Source organism: Solanum pennellii, chromosome 1, assembly GCF_001406875.1.
Source record: "Solanum pennellii chromosome 1, SPENNV200".
Taxonomy (NCBI): domain Eukaryota; kingdom Viridiplantae; phylum Streptophyta; class Magnoliopsida; order Solanales; family Solanaceae; genus Solanum; species Solanum pennellii.
Window position 1 is genome coordinate 65,315,864 of NC_028637.1, and position 19,506 is coordinate 65,335,369.

The 19,506-nt window shown below is 37.1% G+C and overlaps 1 protein-coding gene and 4 non-coding genes across 5 annotated transcripts; 1 reads left to right on the forward strand and 4 right to left on the reverse strand.

Moving 5' to 3' along the window:
• Positions 1-528: 528 nt before the first annotated feature.
• On the forward strand, positions 529-4,343 carry LOC107007988 (pyruvate dehydrogenase (acetyl-transferring) kinase, mitochondrial). The gene is made up of 6 exons (XM_015206860.2): positions 529-1,068; positions 1,149-1,407; positions 1,505-1,685; positions 1,920-2,067; positions 2,199-2,421; positions 3,995-4,343. Exons 1-6 carry the CDS (start codon positions 820-822, stop codon positions 4,051-4,053), a joined length of 1,119 nt encoding a protein of 372 aa, XP_015062346.1. The 5' UTR covers positions 529-819; the 3' UTR covers positions 4,054-4,343.
• Positions 4,344-4,543: 200 nt separating this feature from the next.
• Positions 4,544-4,660, reverse strand: LOC114075771. The gene has a single exon (XR_003576160.1). It is a non-coding gene; the product is annotated as a U5 spliceosomal RNA (small nuclear RNA).
• Positions 4,661-5,257: 597 nt separating this feature from the next.
• Positions 5,258-5,418, reverse strand: LOC114075745. The gene has a single exon (XR_003576141.1). It is a non-coding gene; the product is annotated as a U1 spliceosomal RNA (small nuclear RNA).
• A 10,484-nt stretch (positions 5,419-15,902) lies between these two features.
• LOC114075772 lies at positions 15,903-16,020 on the reverse strand. Its single transcript, XR_003576161.1, has one exon. It is a non-coding gene; the product is annotated as a U5 spliceosomal RNA (small nuclear RNA).
• Positions 16,021-16,903: 883 nt separating this feature from the next.
• Positions 16,904-17,062, reverse strand: LOC114075749. Its single transcript, XR_003576145.1, has one exon. It is a non-coding gene; the product is annotated as a U1 spliceosomal RNA (small nuclear RNA).
• Positions 17,063-19,506: the final 2,444 nt, after the last annotated feature.

A 19,506-nucleotide genomic window follows, 5' to 3' on the forward strand; every position in this document is an offset into this window, starting at 1 on the left:
TAAATGTTGATTAAAGAACCAAAGGTTTATTATTTTCTGAATAATTCATTCATTGAAGATTCTTTATGAATTGTGTAATTATGACAAATAATCAAATTCAAGTTGGAATATTGCTAATAATTTTTTAAGATCCTATTTTTAATTATTATTTTAAATGAATGGATCTAAGTAAAAGATTATTTATAAGTTTCAATGCGATTATTATTTATGACTGCGTATAAATTACCTAGTTATTATATAATTAATAGTGCATCATGAAAAATATATGAGTCTCATTGTGTTGTTGGTACAACCAAAATGATCCACCCGCGGTAAATGAACAACTATTAGAGAAGGAAAAAAAATTTGTCATAATTTTAACTTATCACTATAAGATTAAATTGTTTTAATTGTTTTTTTTTACATAGGCAAAATAGGTGGATTCGTTTAAAACGAGGGAGTATATTTTGAATTGTTTGTGGAGCATATGTCATCCACGTGTGTTATAATTTAGGGTAATTTATGTGAAAATGGAAGGAGAGAAGGGGTATGAATGGTGTGAGTGGTGAGTGTGAGTCAGCCATACCCATCCCTTTTTAGGCTAAATATTAGGCAACAGCCGCCCGAGCAAGAGAGTAAGAGAGAGTTTTTGTTTTCTCCTTATCTGAATTTTGATTTTTGATGATGGATCGGAACCATCTTTCTCTCTCTGTTGCTGTGGTGGTGAGTGAGTGTGTCAGAAGATGGATGAATGGATAAAAAAGGTGAAACTTGCCTCGTAGATACCGCCTTCTTCCATTTTCAATAGATTATTATTATTAATAAGATCTTAAGTCATATATGGCGGCAAAGAAACTGTACGAGTCGTTTTCTAAGGAACTGATTGAGGAAGTTCATCGATGGGGTTCCATGAAACAAACTGGTGTGAGTCTCAAGTACATGATGGAGTTCGGTTCCAAACCCACTCCCCGTAATTTGCTTATTTCATCTCAATTCCTTTACAAGGAACTCCCTATGCGCATTGCTCGCAGGGTTATTGACCTACAAACTCTTCCTTATGGTTTATCTCTCAAGCCTGCTGTTCTAAAGGTACTCACTCACTCACTCATATACTATTTAAATTACTCTCTTTTGTTTCATTTGTTATAAAACCTTTCTTTCTTAATTAGGTTCGGGATTGGTATTTGGATTCTTTCCGTGACCTTAGATCCTTTCCAGATATAAAAGATGAGAATGACGAGTTGGAATTCACAAAAATGATTAATTTGGTTAAAGTACGACATAACAATGTTGTACCTATGATGGCTTTGGGAGTTCAACAACTAAAAAAAGATCTACACCCTAAGATTGATTATAAGGATTTGGATGAGATACACCAGTTTCTTGATCGCTTTTACATGTCTAGGATTGGCATCCGAATGCTTATCGGTTTTACTCTAATCTTCTCTTTACTACTATTTTTTTTTTCAATTTTACTTGTGCATATTGTGCCATTTCTTACTACTTGAATTCCTGTCGAACACAGGGCAGCATGTCGCCCTACACGATCCTAATCCACCTCCTGATTGTGTGGGCTATATACATACAAAAATGTCCCCCTTGGAGGTTGCACGCAATGCTACAGAGGATGCCCGTTCTATTTGCTTGCGCGAATATGGAAGTGCACCTAAGGTCAACATTTATGGGGACCCAAACTTTACATTTCCGTACGTCATTTACTCCTAATTCATTGTCGTTATCCAGTAAACTAGATGTATCTGGTTTACCATTTTAGTTCCATGGTATTCTATGTTGCCCATGTCTTTCTCTTATTCCGTTAGTCTCAAAACTTATTTATTGATGTAAATGTTCAAAACATAACTCTAGTTGTTGTGGAAAGTCTTGTTTCCCTTGCTTTATACCATACATTTATTCTTCTATATTTTGGGGATTCATGACAGCTATGTGCCAACACATCTGCATTTGATGGTTTTTGAGTTGGTTAAGAACTCCTTGCGTGCTGTGGAAGAGAGATTTGTGGACTCGGACAAAGTTGCCCCACCTGTTAGAATAATAGTTGCTGATGGACTAGAGGATGTTACCATCAAGGCATGATCCCTTCTCAATTGTCCTATCTAACAACTGTATTATATTGTTCTCAGACTTTTTGCTTCTTTGTTCTAAGGACGCTCACTCTTTTCCTACCCATCCTTATCAAGTGTTGTTTATGTGCTCTGTAGATTTCAGATGAAGGGGGTGGTATACCAAGAAGTGGTCTTCCCAAAATTTTTACTTATCTCTACAGTACTGCCAGGAATCCATTGGATGAGCATTCAGACCTTGATACAATTGATTTGGCTACTGTGTCTACGTTAGCTGGTTATGGATATGGACTTCCAATAAGTCGTTTATATGCTCGCTACTTTGGAGGGGATTTGCAAATTATCTCCATGGAAGGCTATGGTAAGTTACAGTACCTCTCGCCCTTGTTTGCATGAATTTCAATGTTGTGTCATCATATTTGCTTATCAAGGACCCTAGTAATATCATGTTACTAACAAAAGAATTGGTCACTTGGCTGGACACACCTATACAAATTTCAGATGTTTCTTGCCTCACGTAGATATAAGTAATTTTGTACTATAATTCAAAGGCTGAATAATCTAATACACACCTCTACTTGTACGAATTTGACATCCTGCCACCTCTGTTCCACAGAGTTTCATCCAAACACCTATGTTGTTGAAACACACTAATTTAAACCCTTTTGAGCATTGATTAAGCATATGTGGTAACTTGACGGTGGAGTTGGATGAAATGAGTATATCACACGTGTCGCGTCGCATCAATACGAAACTTAGAAATAAGAAATGAATAAAATGAGAACCAAAAAAGGACATAAAAAAAAGGGAATTCAAAACTTACACTTCGGACCCTTCCCTAATAGGCGTCCACAACAAAGAACACCCAAAATGGTGAGGGCAATCTAAAGAATCAAACTTGACAACTTGAATATTCAGGTCTAAAGCATAAAGTAAACAATATGTATTATCAAATTTGATAAGAAAGTCATTTCTTAACTTAAACGCGAGAAGAAGATCCATACCTAGCTACAAAAATCGCATCAAATAAAGACTAAAAAGAGATAATGAAGAAACTTTGCAGAGGGTCGAAACGGCATAACCCAAGGAAAGCCACAAAAGAAAATAGGAAAAGAGAAATCCACCTAGCTAAACACCAAACCTCATTATTATGTGCATTATTCTTTTTGATTTTTCCATTTAGAATAGTTACTGTTGCAAATAGATAAAACTTTCTTTTAATGTTTTTTGTGTGATGGTGGTTGGTAGAAGAGGGAAAGAAGGGAACGAGTCAAGAAAGGAGAAAGGTTTGGGAATTTGTTTTCTTCTTTTTTACTTTTGAAGAAAAGGGACGGATTTAGAATTTTTTATATAAAATATAATTTTTTATATAAACAAATGATTATAGGCGTTAATTTATCTGAGGTGGATGTGATGTGTCCTTTATGTCAAGGCGAGTGAGCAACTCACAAGGTCAGAGGCATTTTAAAGACTTTCACAGAGTTTAGGTGTGGCAGGAACCCCGTGAAATAGTGATTATGACTTTATTTAAATCCTGGAAATATCTTCAGCTGGTTTGTGAATTAAGATCTCACTGTGTTGATGTAAACACATTCTTTAAGCCCTTGCATTTGTGTTGTTAAAATTGGACTAAATATTTAGGACAAGTGTTTGTGAAGGTTGTAAGAAGCTGTTATGTGTGCATCTCCAGCATCCGATTTTGGTGGGGTGAATGCACGAACTGAAATTATGTAGATAATGAGTCGACTGTCCAAGTGTCCACCCTATTAGCTTTTATCTTGTAGATAGAGAAGTAAATATATATAAATGACAGAAGATTATGACTAGATGGAGTAGAATATGAATAGTTTTTGTTATGGTAATGTTATACTTAAGCACTATATTGAATAACAAGATATACTTTAGTTGGCTTCAATTGTTGATGTCTTTAACAGGTACTGATGCTTATCTGCATTTATCGCGGTTGGGAGATTCGCAAGAGCCATTACCTTGATATTTGATGGTGGGATAGAACTCCTCTGTAGATATTTCAATTCAAGAAAACAGTATTATTGCATAAAACGATACTATGATGTGCACTGGGCAATCTGATATTCATCCTTTTCGTTTCTTTTTCCTTGTTATTACTGTGGTGTCTTGATAAATTTATGTGCACTTCAACTAATTCTATGCTCGGGCAAAGTCAATGTGTAGCTTGCGGGTTCAGCCAAGGGCAGTAGCTTTAGTCTATATTCTCTGTGTTCAAATAATAATTGAGAACCCTGTTCGCATTTTTTTGTTTCACAACTAGAATTTCCTCCTCTATATCATTTCCCTCTTGCCAATGTTCCTCTACCCTTAATCAGAAATCATCACAATTCATAGATGTTCAATAATATCGAATGATATAATCACTCTCAAGTCGATTTTTATTAATATCAGAATATAAACATATGTTACTATGAATAAAACACATAGAAAAGGTTAAAACTAGTATTGTTGGGGTGCTCTAAAGAAGAGAATCCCTCCAAAAATTGCCGTATGCCACTAATTGCAGCACACACACGGTATTCTTTAGTAAAAGGCGAAAGAATAGTTCGCTTTGTGCTCACTGCGTGGCTGCGTGAGTTTTTCAATTTGATTGTGCTTCAATTTTATATTAGGACAAAGTTTATATTTACTTTCATTTATCGATGTGGTACTCACCTCACTCCTTAAAAATCTCTCTACTTCTTTTTCACCAATCAGTCCTTTGTGATTCTGAGAAAATATATGCTCACAAGGTAATCGATGAAATGTGGCATGGGATGCTTTAGACTTTGGTATCTTTGATAGCTGAATTCCTATACAAGTTTGAAAAGGATTTTGGGTCCAGCCCCGCACAAATGTCATGGAAACTTAAACTGGTAATGATATTGTTCGCTTTGGTATGATGTGTGTTGTTATATTTATCAGAAGAATAAAATTTACAATCTCATCGTTTGAGATGGTAAGATTGTCCATCTCCAGTCTTATCATTCACTTCATGTGGGGAACTTCTCTGTAAGTTTTGTTCATACAATTACCACTGTATACTCTTGAATGTGGGCGTTGTGTAAGTTTTGTGCATACAAATACCACTATGTTGGTATTGCTTCAAAGGTGTTCAAACCTATATAAAGGTCTGCCACAAAGAGAATAAGTAAATTCAAAACAACAAAATTTTGCTTAAGAATTGGGCAGGGGCTGCGCAAACACAAGCCCCCGCTGCAACAAATTATGACATAGGCTCAACCACTTGGACCAACCTTAGGTAGGCACCCCTCCAAAGTGCAATGGAGGTCACAAACCTAGGCCATAGGTCTTATTGATCACATATTGACCCCGTCCAGGTAAGTATATTTCTAGTTGCTCCTTCCTATTCTTTTATACCCATCTTTATACTTGTTATCCTTTGTGTCAACCAATGAGGGATATATTGCCCTTCATCTTTTCCTTTTCTTTTTCTTTTTCAATTTAGAGCAAACAAGATAGACAATAAACAAAAATTTACCATACTCATGGGCAAATTAAAATAAGAATAAAAAGCCCTTGTGAATTTCAGTATTGAGTAAATCATACCCTTAAGGGTGACCCAGTAGTTTAGGCTTGAGACTTTCATGTTGGAGGTCTTAAGTTCAAAATCCCTTGCCAACGAAAGCAAGGGGGTTGACTTCTGGATCGAACTCGTTGCACCGGGCTTGTGTAATTTTATTGACTATGGGTTTCCCTTGTCGTAACAAAAAGGTATTTGACTAAATCATATAATCCAATTTTAGTGACAAAGTCAAGTGTCTAGTTGTACTGAGATTAAAGGTGTTGTGTAGAAACTGATGTTAACGAAAATCTATGCTTACACAAAAGTTGCTGAACTTATATGTGTGTTCCATATGGATGAAACTATTTTTCATGAAAAACATTTTTCCTTCGTACCGAACACTTCCATAATGTTATTTCCTTTTTTCGTCTTTTCATATAACCGATCTTGATGTCTTTTTGTTATTTGCAGTTTTGATGATTTGACAAACTTAGGGACCTCGTAAAGTTACCAGGTTTCTTACTTGAATGTTGAAGATGAAACAAACATAGGGACCTTGTAGAGGTACCAGACTCTCATTGTGACGAGCCAGTTGACTGCCAGCTGGAGACGGTACAGAAAGTAGGTGCACACTTCCCGATGGCGTCAGAAAGTGAGACTTCTCCAACCAATGGCAAAGAGTTTAAGGAAAGTGACTTGTCCATATAAAAGGCACTTTCCTAAACATCTTTCATAGTTTTTGCAACTTGAGATAGAACTTTTCAAGAACATTTGCAAAGGCTGCTAGTAAACGAAAGGTAGAATTATTCCAAGAACAGCAGTAACCTCTGGAGCTTTTAGTGTAGCTGTTTAGGAATATATTCTCTTGTTCTTATATTGTAAACTATTCCTGAAACTATAAAGGAATCAGTGGGTAGTGTTAAAAGTCTAGGTTGTCCAAGTGGGATAGCTTAGTGGGTAGATTGTTTTCTACTTATGCTTTTTAAGCAATAAAGACTATTGCTTAAACGTGAGATTAAAAACTTCTTCTCACTTTTGTTGTAATCGTGTTTTACTTTTGCTTTTGAAGATTAGTGAAAACGATTGAAAATCCTGTGAGACAGGTCGTGGTTTTACTCCCTTAAGCAAGGAGGTTTCCACGTAAAATCATTGTGTTGATTTTACTGCATTTAACTTTCTGGTTATTTTCTGGAGTGTAGTAAGGGACCTGGTCCATTACTTGTTAAGTGAAGGCACATATTCTATCAAGTGGTATCAGAGCAGGCACTCCCTATTTGGTTAACACCAAGGAAGTGATATTTGTTCTAGAATGGCTGCTCCACTTAATCTCGAAGAAGGTCAGTCGTCAACAAGACCTCCCCGTTTCAATGGACATTTCTACAGTTGGTGGAAAGTTAGAATGCATGATTACCTCATGGCTGAAGACAGCGAGTTATGGGATATTGTACTTGATGGACCGTTTATTCCGATGATGGAAGAAAAGGATGGAGAGAAAACTAGTCTTGTTCCGAAGCCTAGTTAGAAATACGACGAAGCTGATAGAAAAAAGATTGAAAAGGGCTACAAAGCAAAAACTCTTCTTGTCTGTGGGATAGGACCTGATGAGTTCAACAGGGTTTCAGCTTGTGAGTCTGCTAAGGAAATTTGGGACTGTTTGAAGACTGCTCATGAAGGAACTGAACAAGTCAAAGAATCAAAGATTGACATGCTTACCTCACGGTATGAGAACTTCAAAATGAAGGAAGGAGAAACAATTCATGACATGTTCACAAAATTGTCTTCCATTACAAATGAGCTGCGAAGTCTTGGTGAACCTATAAGCATGAGCAAACAAGTCAGAAAAGTACTTCGAATTCTTCCAAAATGTGGGAAAGCAAGGTTGATGCCATCACAGAAGCCAAAGATTTGAAGGTGCTGACTATGGATGCCTTGATTGGAAATCTTAAGACACATGAGATGAATCGAAATTACGATTCATCAAAGAAGAAAGCTAAAAAGGATAAGTCATTGATGCTGAAGTACAAATCAGATGAAGATTCCAGTGATGATGATATGGCATATCTCATCAACAGATTTCAAAAAATTGTGAGAAAAAACAAAGTTTTTAAAAGAGGAACAAATGGTATTCGAAATGGTAGTCAAGGTGATACATGCTACAAGTGTGGAAAAGCTGGGCACTTTATCAGAGAGTGTCCTCTGCTCAAGAATGAAAACAAGGAACATCAAAAACCAATAAGTGACAAAGAGAAGAGAAGGGACCTGGTACTCGGTAAGAGAGATCGAAAAGCTGCTGCAGATTTGGTGATAAAAAAGGCTCTTGCTGCGTGGGGTGATTCTTCAAGTGATTCAGAAGATCCCGATGAACCAAATGATGTATCTATGGTGGCTGTACATGAGGAGGAAACCATTTTCAATGAAATGTTTGCTCTCATGGCTCATACAGAAAATGAAGAAGAGGACGACCAGGTAACTCTTCTTGATATGAAAAATGACTTGGATAATTATTCTCTTAAAAAATTAAGAACGTTGGCAAAAGTCATGATTGATTCTGTTATTGAGTTAACAACTGAAAGAGCACCATAAATGCTGAACTTGATAGTTTAACTGAAAACAAAGTTAAACTTGAAGAGAAAATGTCAAGAATGGTGTCTCTAGAGTCTGATAATTCTGAACTTAAGAACCAGTTGAACCAGATTACTGAAGAAGCTGAAAAGCTGAATGGAATGTCAAATGGTTTACAAGATGAAATTCAAGAAAAATTGAAAAACTCTTAGAAAAATCTTGGTCTGTCGCTGGAAAAGAGTAACAAATTACAACAGGATATTGTCAAACTTAAGGAAGAACTTGAAAAATCTCTTAAGTGGACAAAATCCTCAAAGTTACTGTCAAATGTTACAAATCAGAGTAATTTCAATAAGAAAGGACTAGGAAGTTTAAACATCACTCCTCCTTATAACCCTCACAGTAAGTATGTGTTTGTGTCTGACAATCTGCTATGTCTTCACTGTGGTAAGAATGGACATTTGAAGGGTGAGTGTGCTAGCTGGAGAAACTCCTGTGAAAGGTTTTCAAATTATGCTGAAAGGCAAACTTTACCAAAAGAGAGACCTGGTCCTCCAAAGCATGTTTCAACTCACAGATTTTCAAAGAAAAAATCTGTCCCTGCTCCTATGTCCTTTGTTAGAAAACTTCAAAATCTACCATATTGGACTAAATACAATCTAATCACTCCTTTGTCTGCCTACTGGGAACTCAAGCTGAAATGGGTTCCCAAGCTAAACAAGTGATTCTTGGTGCAGGTGAGTGAGAGGAGCAGCAGTCAATGTTGGTATATGGACAGTGGATGCTCTAAATATATGACTGGTGATGTAAAAAATTTCCTCTCACTCAAGACACTTCAAGGAGGAGGTGTCTCTTTTGGTGATGGAAAGAAGGGGTACATTTTGGGAGTTGGCAAAGTGGGAAGATCTCTTGAAGATTCAATTGACAATGTGTATCATGTGGATGGGTTGAAGTACAGTTTGTTGAGCGTGTCTCAAATCTGTGACAAAGGAAATGAAGTCAAATTTACTTCTGAGAAGTGCACTGTGGTGAGTCTAACTACAAAGAAGGTAATTCTCACTGCTCACAGAAGTAAAAATATGTATATGGCCAACTTAGAAACGTCTCATGGAGATGACCTGACATGTCTTAGTGCTCAGAATGAGAATGCTGATCTTTGGCATCGTAGGCTGGGGCATGTGAGCTCATCTTTATTGAACAAACTGATTTCTAAGGACCTGGTCCGAGGTCTGCCAAAGCTGAAGTTTGCTGAAAATAAAGTCTGTGAAGCTTGTGTTAAAGGAAAACAAATCAGATCATCCTTTAAGCCTAAAAAGCAAGTAACTTCATCAAGAACACTAGAGCTGCTTCACATGGACTTGTGTGGACCTTTGAAGGTTCAAAGCAGAAATGGCAAGAAGTACATTTTGGTGATTGTTGATGACTACTCGAGATATACATGGACAAGATTCTTGAAATCAAAGGCAGAAACAGCTGAAGAGTTGGTGGTGTTTTTCAAAATGATTCAAACCAAATTGAATCAAGTCATTTGCAGCATTCGATCTGATCATGGTACTGAGTTTGAGAACTCAAAACTGGATAAGTTCTGCATGGAGAATGGTACGAGTCATAATTTTTCTGCTCCTAGAACTCCTCAACAAAATGGAGTAGTGGAAAGGAAAAAACAGAACCTTGGTGAACATTGCCAGAACTATGATTATTGAATCAAATCTCCCTCAAAATTTCTGGGCTGAAGCTGTCAACACAGCATGTCATGTTACCAACAGGTGTCTGATAAGAGCTGTTTTGAATAAGACCCCCTATGAGCTGCTCAACAACAGAAAGCCTATGCTGAGTTATCTTAGAGCTTTTGGATGTAGGTGTTTTGTGCTGAACAATGGAAAGGATGATCTGGGTAAATTTGATCCTAGGAGTGATGAAGGAGTATTTGTTGGATATTCTTCATCGAGTAAGGCTTACAAGAAAATTCAACAAACGAACTCAATGCATTGAGGAAAGCATTCATGTTGTATTTGATGAAGATGGAAGCTTGAAGAATAATGGATCAAATGATGAAGATGATGTGATCAAACTGTTCAATTCGCAGAAAATTGAAGGAAGTGAAGCTGATGCAGAACAACAACTGAAAAAAGACTGGGATGATCAGAATCATAGTCTACCTGAAGAGGCTGATGAGGTTGAAAAGGGTGATGAGGTACCTAGTACTACTCAGAATTCCAGCCAGAGTACATCAAACTCTCCAGAAACTGATGTCTCTCTTGATGAAGAAGAACATGCTGATCAGCTCAACCAGTCTGCTCCAAGATCAGGATGGAAGCATAGTTCATCACATCCTCTTGATAATCTTATTTCTCCTTTGAATTCTGGAATTCATACTAGATCAAAAACAAGAAATCTAGTTGCATTTTCAGCATTCATATCATCTATTGAGCCCAAGAATGTGAAAGAAGCATTAGATGATGCAGATTGGATCAACTCTATGCAAGAAGGACTTCATCAGTTTGAAAGAAGCAAGGTATGGTACCTGGTTCCTCGACCTGCAGGCAGAACAGTAATAGGAACTAGATGGGTTTTCAGAAACAAGCTTGATGAAAATGGAGTGATTACTAGAAATAAATCCAGGTTGGTGGTTCAAGGATATAATCAAGAAGAGGGAATAGACTATGATGAGACTTTTGCACCTGTTGCCAGAATGGAGGCTATCAAAATTTTAATAGCTTTTGCTGCATTCATGGGGTTCAAGCTGTATCAAATGGATGTGAAGAGTGCATTTCTGAATGGAGATCTCAAAGAGGAGGTATTTTTCAAACAACCTCCTGGTTTTGAAGATGCAGAGCTACCAGATCATGTGTTCAGATTGAATAAGCCACTGTATGGTCTGAAGCAGGCTCCAAGAGCATGGTATGAAAGGCTGTCAAAGTTTCTGCTGAAGAATGGTTTCAAAAGAGGCAAGATAGACAATACTTTGTTCTTATTAAAATGAGAACAAGAATTGCTTATCATTCAAGTTTGTGTGGATGACATAATTTTTGGAGCTACTTCAGAATATTTGTGTGAAGAATTCTCATCATTAATGGGAAAGGAATTTGAAATGAGCATGATGGGTAAACTGACATTCTTCCTGGGTTTACAAATCAAGCAATCATCAAATGGGATTTCAATCTGTCAGGAAAAGTACATTAAGGAGCTACTGAAGAAATTCAATATGTTTGACTCTAAACCTATTGATACTCCTATGGGAAAAAATTCCAAGCTTATAGTAGAGGAATCTGATCCTCTTGTGAATCAAACAATGTACAGAGGAATCATCGGATCCTTGTCATATCTGACTGCTAGCAGGCCTGATATTGTTTATAGTGTTGGAATGTGTGCCAGGTTTCAAGCATGTCCTCGTGACTCACACTTGAAGGCTGCAAAACGCATTCTTAGGTACCTGAAGAAAACAAGGGACCTGGTTCTCTTCTATCCAGCAGGTGATACTTTTGATCTAGTTGGTTTTGCAGATGCTGATTTTGCTGGTTATCAAGTTGATAGGAAGAGTACTTCTGGAATGGCTCATTTCCTTGGATCATCACTCATCTCTTGGGGAACCAATAAGCAGAACTCTGTGGCTCTTTCAACTGCTGAAGCTGAGTATGTAGCTGCTGCAGCCTGCTGTTCACAGTTATTGTGAATCAGGCAACACTTGGAAGATTTTGGGATTCACATCAAAGCAATTCCTCTTATGTGTGACAATACTAGTGCTGTCAGTATGGGAAAGAATCCAGTCCATCATAAGAGAACAAAGCATATTGATGTTAGACATCACTTTTTGAGAGATAATGTTGAGAAGGGAAATATTGTGCTTACATATTGTCCAACGTGGAGCAAATTGCAGATATCTTCACAAAGGCTCTCAGTAAAGATCAATTTGAGAGAAATCGGTTGAAGTTGGGCATGTTGATCTCTAAGTGATGTTCTTAGCTTCCAACAGTTAAAATTCCCTTGATGGCTAAAACTGTAGTGCAGGTATCCTTTGTGTGAATATTTAAATATTTGAATAAAGATCCCTTTTGTACCTTTTGTAGGTATACTTTCAGGAAGAACTGACCTTGCAAAGAAAATGACTAGAACAACTGGGGAATGAGGATGAAACTGTGCTATGGTACCTGGTGCCTGTTCAGGTTAGCATTTATACATTAATTTGAAACTGAAAATTATGACCGTTGATAATGCCACGTGTCAGTCATCGGTCAGTCTGACCGTTAGTCCCATCGCTTCTCTCTCAAGTGACACATCCAATCACGGACCTGGCTCCTTTTCACGCCTTTTAAAAACCCTCATTACTTCTTTTTGAAATCCACATCCGTCCTTTAACATTCTTTTTGTTTCAAGAAGGGTTTAAGCAAAAATTAAAAAGGCAAACTTTGTTTCTTCTTCTTCTTCTCTCTGTTCGAAAAGCCATTTTTTCTTTGTTTGTCAAACATGTCTTCTCCTTCTTCTACCTCTAAACAGATGCTAAATGCTCTTAGTGAAATAGAGCCACTTGCTTTCTACTCTCCGTCTACTGTAAAGTCCAGATCCAATGCCCCTTCTAGTTCTCAGCAAGACACACCCGATAATCCATTCTATGCCATAGATCTAAACTGCACATGCTTGCCTACTGGACCTGGTCCGTTGCAAGAAATGCTGCCTGATAATCTCTTTGAAGGAGATCTGCCCAAGCATAAGGCATCTGAGTCTAATATATTGGCAGCAAGTGAAGAGTTGGTGATTGAGAGTTTGGCTATGATGCGGGAAGAAGCAATGGCTGAGCAAACTGAAGTCTTGCAGAGGGAAGAGGTAAGAAACACTCAACCCATTTTTGATAAAACTCCTGATATTGGAAGGTATCCTTCTTCCTCCTCTGACTCTGAAAGTGAGGAGGAACCTTTAAAATGGAAGGTTGAGCAAAGAGAAGGTGAGATATATAGAAAAGGGAAGGAGAAGGTTGTAGAAGAGGCCCCTAAGAGAAGACCTACCACTAGGTCTGCTGCTCAAAAATTGATGGCCGATGCCTTGAAGGCCAGTGCACGTTCTACTGCTGCAGTTAGAAGTGCCAGAACCTTCAAGGTATCAAATTTCAAAATACCTGAGACTGATGTTGTTGAGTTGTCCGCTGAGGAAGTGGAAAAGAAAAGTAAGAAGAAAAGGTCAGAGAAGAAAAAGGGAAAGGTTTTGAAGAAAGTTGAAAACACAAAGTCCAAAAAGAAAAGGTCTGTGGGAAAAAGGAAGAGATCACAGGGACCTGGTGCCCAAGCCAGGAGAGATGAGAGTGTCAACATGCAGGAAGTTGTTGACAGCCTGAGAAAGCAAGCCGTCTTGGCTGGGAGAGTTTTTGATATGGGAATCATAACTCTTCCCGGCATGGACTCTCTTCACGATATGGTTGAAATTCAATCATGGCTGCATTTGTTCAACAGAAAATCCCCCATCATCTATGAAAAAGAAGTGCGCGAATTTTATCATAATGTTCAATTCAAAGAAGATGGGAGTATCCTCACACGGGTCAATGATATTGCTGTACATCTAGATGAGGGTTTGTTGAGCAAAATTCTCAGGGTGCCTAGAGAGGGGACCCGGTCTGTACTGGGAAGAACTTGCTCTACTGAGTCTGCTTCCTTGATTTCTAAGATACCCACAACCAAGGTTGCTGGGATTTATAAGAAGATCATGAAGAGCGAGTACCAGTTAGTCTTCGAGTTCATCAACAAAGTTCTCCTTCCTCGCACTGAAAAGAGGACCTCAGCAACTGCTGCTGACTTGTTTGTGATGGAGATGTTGTGTAGCTTCGAAGCCCTGAATCTCCCAGGTCTTATGCTTGAGCATATCTACAAAACCGTCATCGAGAGGAAAGGTGTTCATGGAATGGGATACGGATACTTTCTCACGGAAGTATTCAAGCATTTTCAAATTCCTCTCAGTGTTGGAAGGGTTGGGACGGTTAAACAGACTATCTCAGAGAGTACCCTGGTTGAGTGTGAGTGTATTGAAGGGAGAGGCAATCCCAAGAGCAAGATGGCTCAACTCATCGAAGATCAGGATCAGCTTAAGCATGAGGTTGAGGAGCTCACTGTGCGTTTGAGTGGTAAAGAGGCCGAAATTGCTATACTCAAATCAGAACTGCTTACTGCACAGAATGAGGGACCTGGTTCTTCAGTGGTACAAGCTCTGGAGAGAGAGAATGCAGAGTTGAAGGCTAAGATCACTACCTTGCAGGAGAAGGCTATTAAAGATAATGATGCTGCCAATGCACGACTCACTCTCATCATCCAGTCCCTGTCTCATCCTCCTCCCTCTTCCTAGCCTATTAAAAACCCTCCCTTGTGTCGTTCTTTTTGTGGCTTATCTTTGTGTTGTTGGATAATTTAATGTATTAATGTTATTGTGGAATGCTTGTTAACTTATTCCTCTGTTGTTCTGATTATAGTCTTTTGTGAATGCTTTTCCCTTCCTGATTGATTGCTTCTTAGCTTTGATCTTATTCTGTATTACTGTTGACATCACTGGTTTACTGCATATCTTTTTAATGATGCCAAAAGGGGGAAGTAAAACTGGTAAGTAGCTGAATGATCATACAGTGAGGGGGAAAACAGTGAGGGGGAATATAGTAAGGGGGAACAAAAGTTGGAGGAGATCTATCATACAGTGAGGTGGAAAACAGTGAGGAGGAATATAGTAAGGGGGAACAAAAGTTGGAGGAGATCTGAGACCATTGTTTGTCATCATCAAAAAGGGGGAAAATGTTATTTGCAGTTTTGATGATTTGACAAACTTAGGGACCTGGTAAAGGTACCAGGTTTCTTACTTGAATGTTGAAGATGAAACAAACACAGGGACGAGGTACCAGACTCTCATTGTGACGAGCCAGTTGACTGCCAGCTGGAGACGGTACAGAAAGTAGGTGCACACTTCCCGATGGCGTCAGAAAGTGAGACTTCTCCAACCAATGGCAAAGAGTTTAAGGAAAGTGACTTGTCCATATAAAAGGCACTTTCCTAAACATCTTTCATAGTTTTTGCAACTTGAGATAGAACTTTTCAAGAACATTTGCAAAGGCTGCTAGTAAACGAAAGGTAGAATTATTCCAAGAACAGCAGTAATCTCTAGAGCTTTTAGTGTAGCTGTTTAGGAATATATTCTCTTGTTCTTATATTGTAAACTATTCCTGAAACTATAAAGGAATCAGTGGGTAGTGTTAAAAGTCTAGGTTGTCCAAGTGGGGTAGCTTAGTGGGTAGATTGTTTTCTACTTAGGCTTTTTAAGCAATAGAGACTATTGCTTAAACGTGAGATTAAAAACTTCTTCTCACTTTTGTTGTAATCGTGTTTTACTTTTGCTTTTGAAGATTAGTGAAAACGATTGAAAATCTTGTGAGACAGGTCGTGATTTTACTCCCTTAAGCAAGGAGGTTTCCACGTAAAATCATTGTGTTGATTTTACTGCATTTAACTTTTTGGTTATATTCATTAGTGTAGTAAGGAACTGGTCCATTATTCTGTTAAGTGAAGGCATATATTCTATCACTTTTCAATCATGATGTCTTTGGCCTATGTATACTACAACTAATTCTATAAGATGGACCAAATCAAAAGAGCCAAGCATAAACTGAATCAGAAGAAGCAGTTTACATTTTTTGTTAAGCAGTACAAATTTTGCTCATAGAAAATACTATAAAAATTTTATATTATAAGACAAGTAAAAAAAATGAAACTAATATTGTTGGGGTACTCTAAAGAAAGAGAATCCCTCCAAAAATTGGCGTATGCCACTAATTGCAGCGCACACACAGTATTCTTTAGTAAAAGGCGAAATAATAGTTCGCTTTGTGCTCACTGCGTGCTGCGTGAGACTTACTGCTAATCTGTGCTTCAGTTTTACACTGGGGCAAAGTTTTTATTTTATCGTTGTTTATGGATGTGCTATTCACTTCACTCACTCCTTTATAGTATTGTTCTCTGCTTCTTTTTCAGTAACTTTATGATTGAAAATCTAACAGCTTTTTCAAATAAAAACTACTTAAGCTGTCCTGTTGTATACTTTCTCAATCAATTAATTTAAGATATGATTTCGCTTTGGTATCTTTGTGATTATAAGGAGATATATTTTCACAAGATGATGGATAAAATCAAACTGAGCATCTTGAATAGCTGAACTCGAATGCAGGTTGTGTTTTTTAAAAAATTTATACTAAAGGACCTAACTGGCAGAAGCAAAAAACAAAGCAGTTTTCTGTTTTTTACTTTAAGTTGGCCTTATAATCTATGTTGCTCGAACTTTTGTATGCTAATGCATGTACCCATGTTTAGAAGATCTTAGAGCTTCCGTCTAGTTTGGATCATTAGGGCTTGACGTGTCCACCCGTTGGAACCATCTTTATATCCAATTGAAACTGATTTCGACATCACTCATGACGGCCCTGATAGTTAAAAGAAAGGATTTTTCAAAAATGAAGAAATTGAAGGTGTGCCCCAGAGTGCTTCTGGCAGGGGGGAAATCATTCTATATGTTGTAAAAATTTGAAGGTCAAGCATTCATCAGCTACAATAACGGTTTTGTCAAGATTCAGTAGTCAGCTTCTCGGGAAGAAAGATGTTGTTAAAAAGTCAGAGTGACATTTGAATGAAAGCTCCGTTTTATCAATCAATCAGCCAAGTGATTGCTCACAGCATCACACTATTGGTTATTATAGATTCTACCAATGCTAATAAATTTTATTTGAGGATTGGTAGGGGCTGCACGAACGCAAGCCCCCTCTATAACAAATTATGACGTAGGCTCGGCCACTTGGATCGACCTTAGGTAGGAACCCCTCCAAAGAGCAATGGAGGTCACAAACCTAGGCCATGGGTCTTATTCATCGCCGATTGATGGATGATATCTGCATATCATTTACAATAGTTCGAGGATATATTTGTCGCTTTTCCCTATTATAATATCAGAATATAAACATATGTTATTAAAATTAGTATTGTTGGCGTCCTCTAAAAAGGAGAATCCCTCCAAAAATTGGTGTATGCCACTGACTGCGGCGGGCACATGATACTATTATGTGGATAATGAGTCCACCCTAATAACTTTTATCTTGTAGATAGAAGTAAAATATATGAATGATAAAAGATTATGACTACATGGAGTAGCATTTGAATTGTTTTTGACGGCAATGGTATGCTTAAGCACTACATTGAATAACAAGATATACTTTAGTAGGCTTCAATTCTTGATGTCTTTCAAGATAACAAAATCTGTTGCTATTTCCTCTTCATCATCGCCTATTTAAACAATTTTTGAAAACAATTACTTACACACAAAATTATATATCCTTGGGTTCAAGTATTATTCATGCAAATTTTGCAATTGAAACTAAATTCAAATTCTAGATGTTAAAACTATCACTTTCAGTTGGAGTTTGAGATTAAAAAAAAATTCAAAAATGTAGTTTCTAAAAAAAAAATTAATCTAAAATACCTTTGAACTATTGAAAATGATATAAAATGACCCTTCGTCCATCTATTAGCCCTCAAATAGCTTTTACGTCATCTTTGGCTCCATATTATTCTTATTTTTAGTGATCCTCAATTTAAATCCACTTAATAAATTCATTAATGGCATGACAATCATCTATTGGTCACCATCATCTATTTAGTAATTTTCTACAATTTACTTTAGATCTCTTTAAAAAAAAATTTCAATTGGTACTTTCGTCACATATCACTCCTTCAATCTTGAAATTCAAATGCCTTCTTGCAATACATTTCAAAAGTAATTAAAGAACCTACTAAACAACAGTTATAACAATAATATTTGAAATACACAATTACATATTTTTATATCACCAAAAAACAGTTAAATACGAAATGGTGTATAATATGGTTAAAAATTGGTGTTTACACCATCATCATGTACTAAAATAGAATCAAAATGTACATCATCATCATCTAAAGATCAACTCTGAACGACACCAAAAAATTATCAGAATAAAACCAAAACAAAATAAATGTGTATACCATCATCTTGTAAAAAACCAACTCTGATTGACACAAATAAAATCAAAATTACACTAAACTAATACAAAATTTATCACTGAATATGATTTCTATTCTAAACCTCAAAACCATACAAAACAAACCAAAGAATTAGAAAAAAAAATCTGTCACGACCCGAGCCTACACCCTGGACGTGGCCGGCACTCGAAGACCATTGTTGGTCCCCAAGTGAACCTCATCATTGCTGACTACAAGCTGAGACTAACTTAAGCATACAAAAACTTAAAACTGAAATGAACAACTTTGAATAAAATAATATATTCAACTAGCCATAAAATAGACAACTTCAGTCATTAAAACATTTAATAACGTAAGTGATTAATGAGACTCTTCAACTATACTGACTATCTATGAAATCTCTAACTCATAATGATGGAAATCGGGACAAGACCCACGACATCCTGACTAAAGTGAAAAGTAAATGAAATCTTCCGGAAACAAGGAAGCTCACCATGGCTAACTCGAACTCTAGGATATATCAACGGAACTCCTATTGATGATCCTGAATACCTGTGTCTGCATCATCAAAAGATGCAGGCCAAATGACTCAGTACGTGGAATGTACGAGTATGTAAGGGGGAATTTTAAAGTGTAACATAAGCTTGATACTTGAATAAAAAGGAAACATACTTACCTCTTTTCAACTCAACTCAAATCAAGAATAAGATACTCAACTCAAAGTTTAGATATTCAACTCAAAGATATGGTACTCGACTAAATGAGTATAGATTAACTCAAGATACTCAACTTCAGATACTCAACTGAACTCAGTTCAATATAAATCAGTTTAAAACAAGTGCAATATAAAGTAAACTTGTTTAAAAACATGATGTCAACTCTAAGTTTATAACAAGGATACACCATGATTCTGAATTGTATATGAAAATACAATTAACTAATGTATATAAAAATAGTATAACTGATGTGGTAGTTTCTCTAACCGACAACTATCACTTAAAAGCTACAGTGATGATACATCGTTACTCGACCCACGTTGCCTAGCCATCCTAACGTTTCCAGGGTATAGGACCTAAACCGCCTAATTGATCCACTAGTAAACTGTGAAAATGAATCATCTAAAAAGTATGACCCTTTTCTACCCACGATGGCTACATGGTTTATGGGGGCTGTGAGTTATATGAACTCTCCCCCATATCAATGCTGCTCAATACTACTCTAAAAAATACATTGTCTCTAATGTTTAAAAAAATATACTGATTTTGTGATTTGAGATTGTGCTCAGAACATAGCTTTAAAAAGATCTCTTGGAAATCATAGTTTCCTC

Excerpts from the sequence above, each read along its gene's own strand:
- LOC107007988 (XM_015206860.2), top strand. The coding sequence starts at position 820 with ATGGCGGCAAAGAAACTGTACGAGTCGTTTTCTAAGGAACTGATTGAG. Across the intron at positions 1,408-1,504 it reads TGGCATCCGAATGCTTATCG|GGCAGCATGTCGCCCTACAC; the intron begins GTTTTACTCTAA and ends TGTCGAACACAG. Across the intron at positions 2,068-2,198 it reads TAGAGGATGTTACCATCAAG|ATTTCAGATGAAGGGGGTGG; the intron begins GCATGATCCCTT and ends TGTGCTCTGTAG.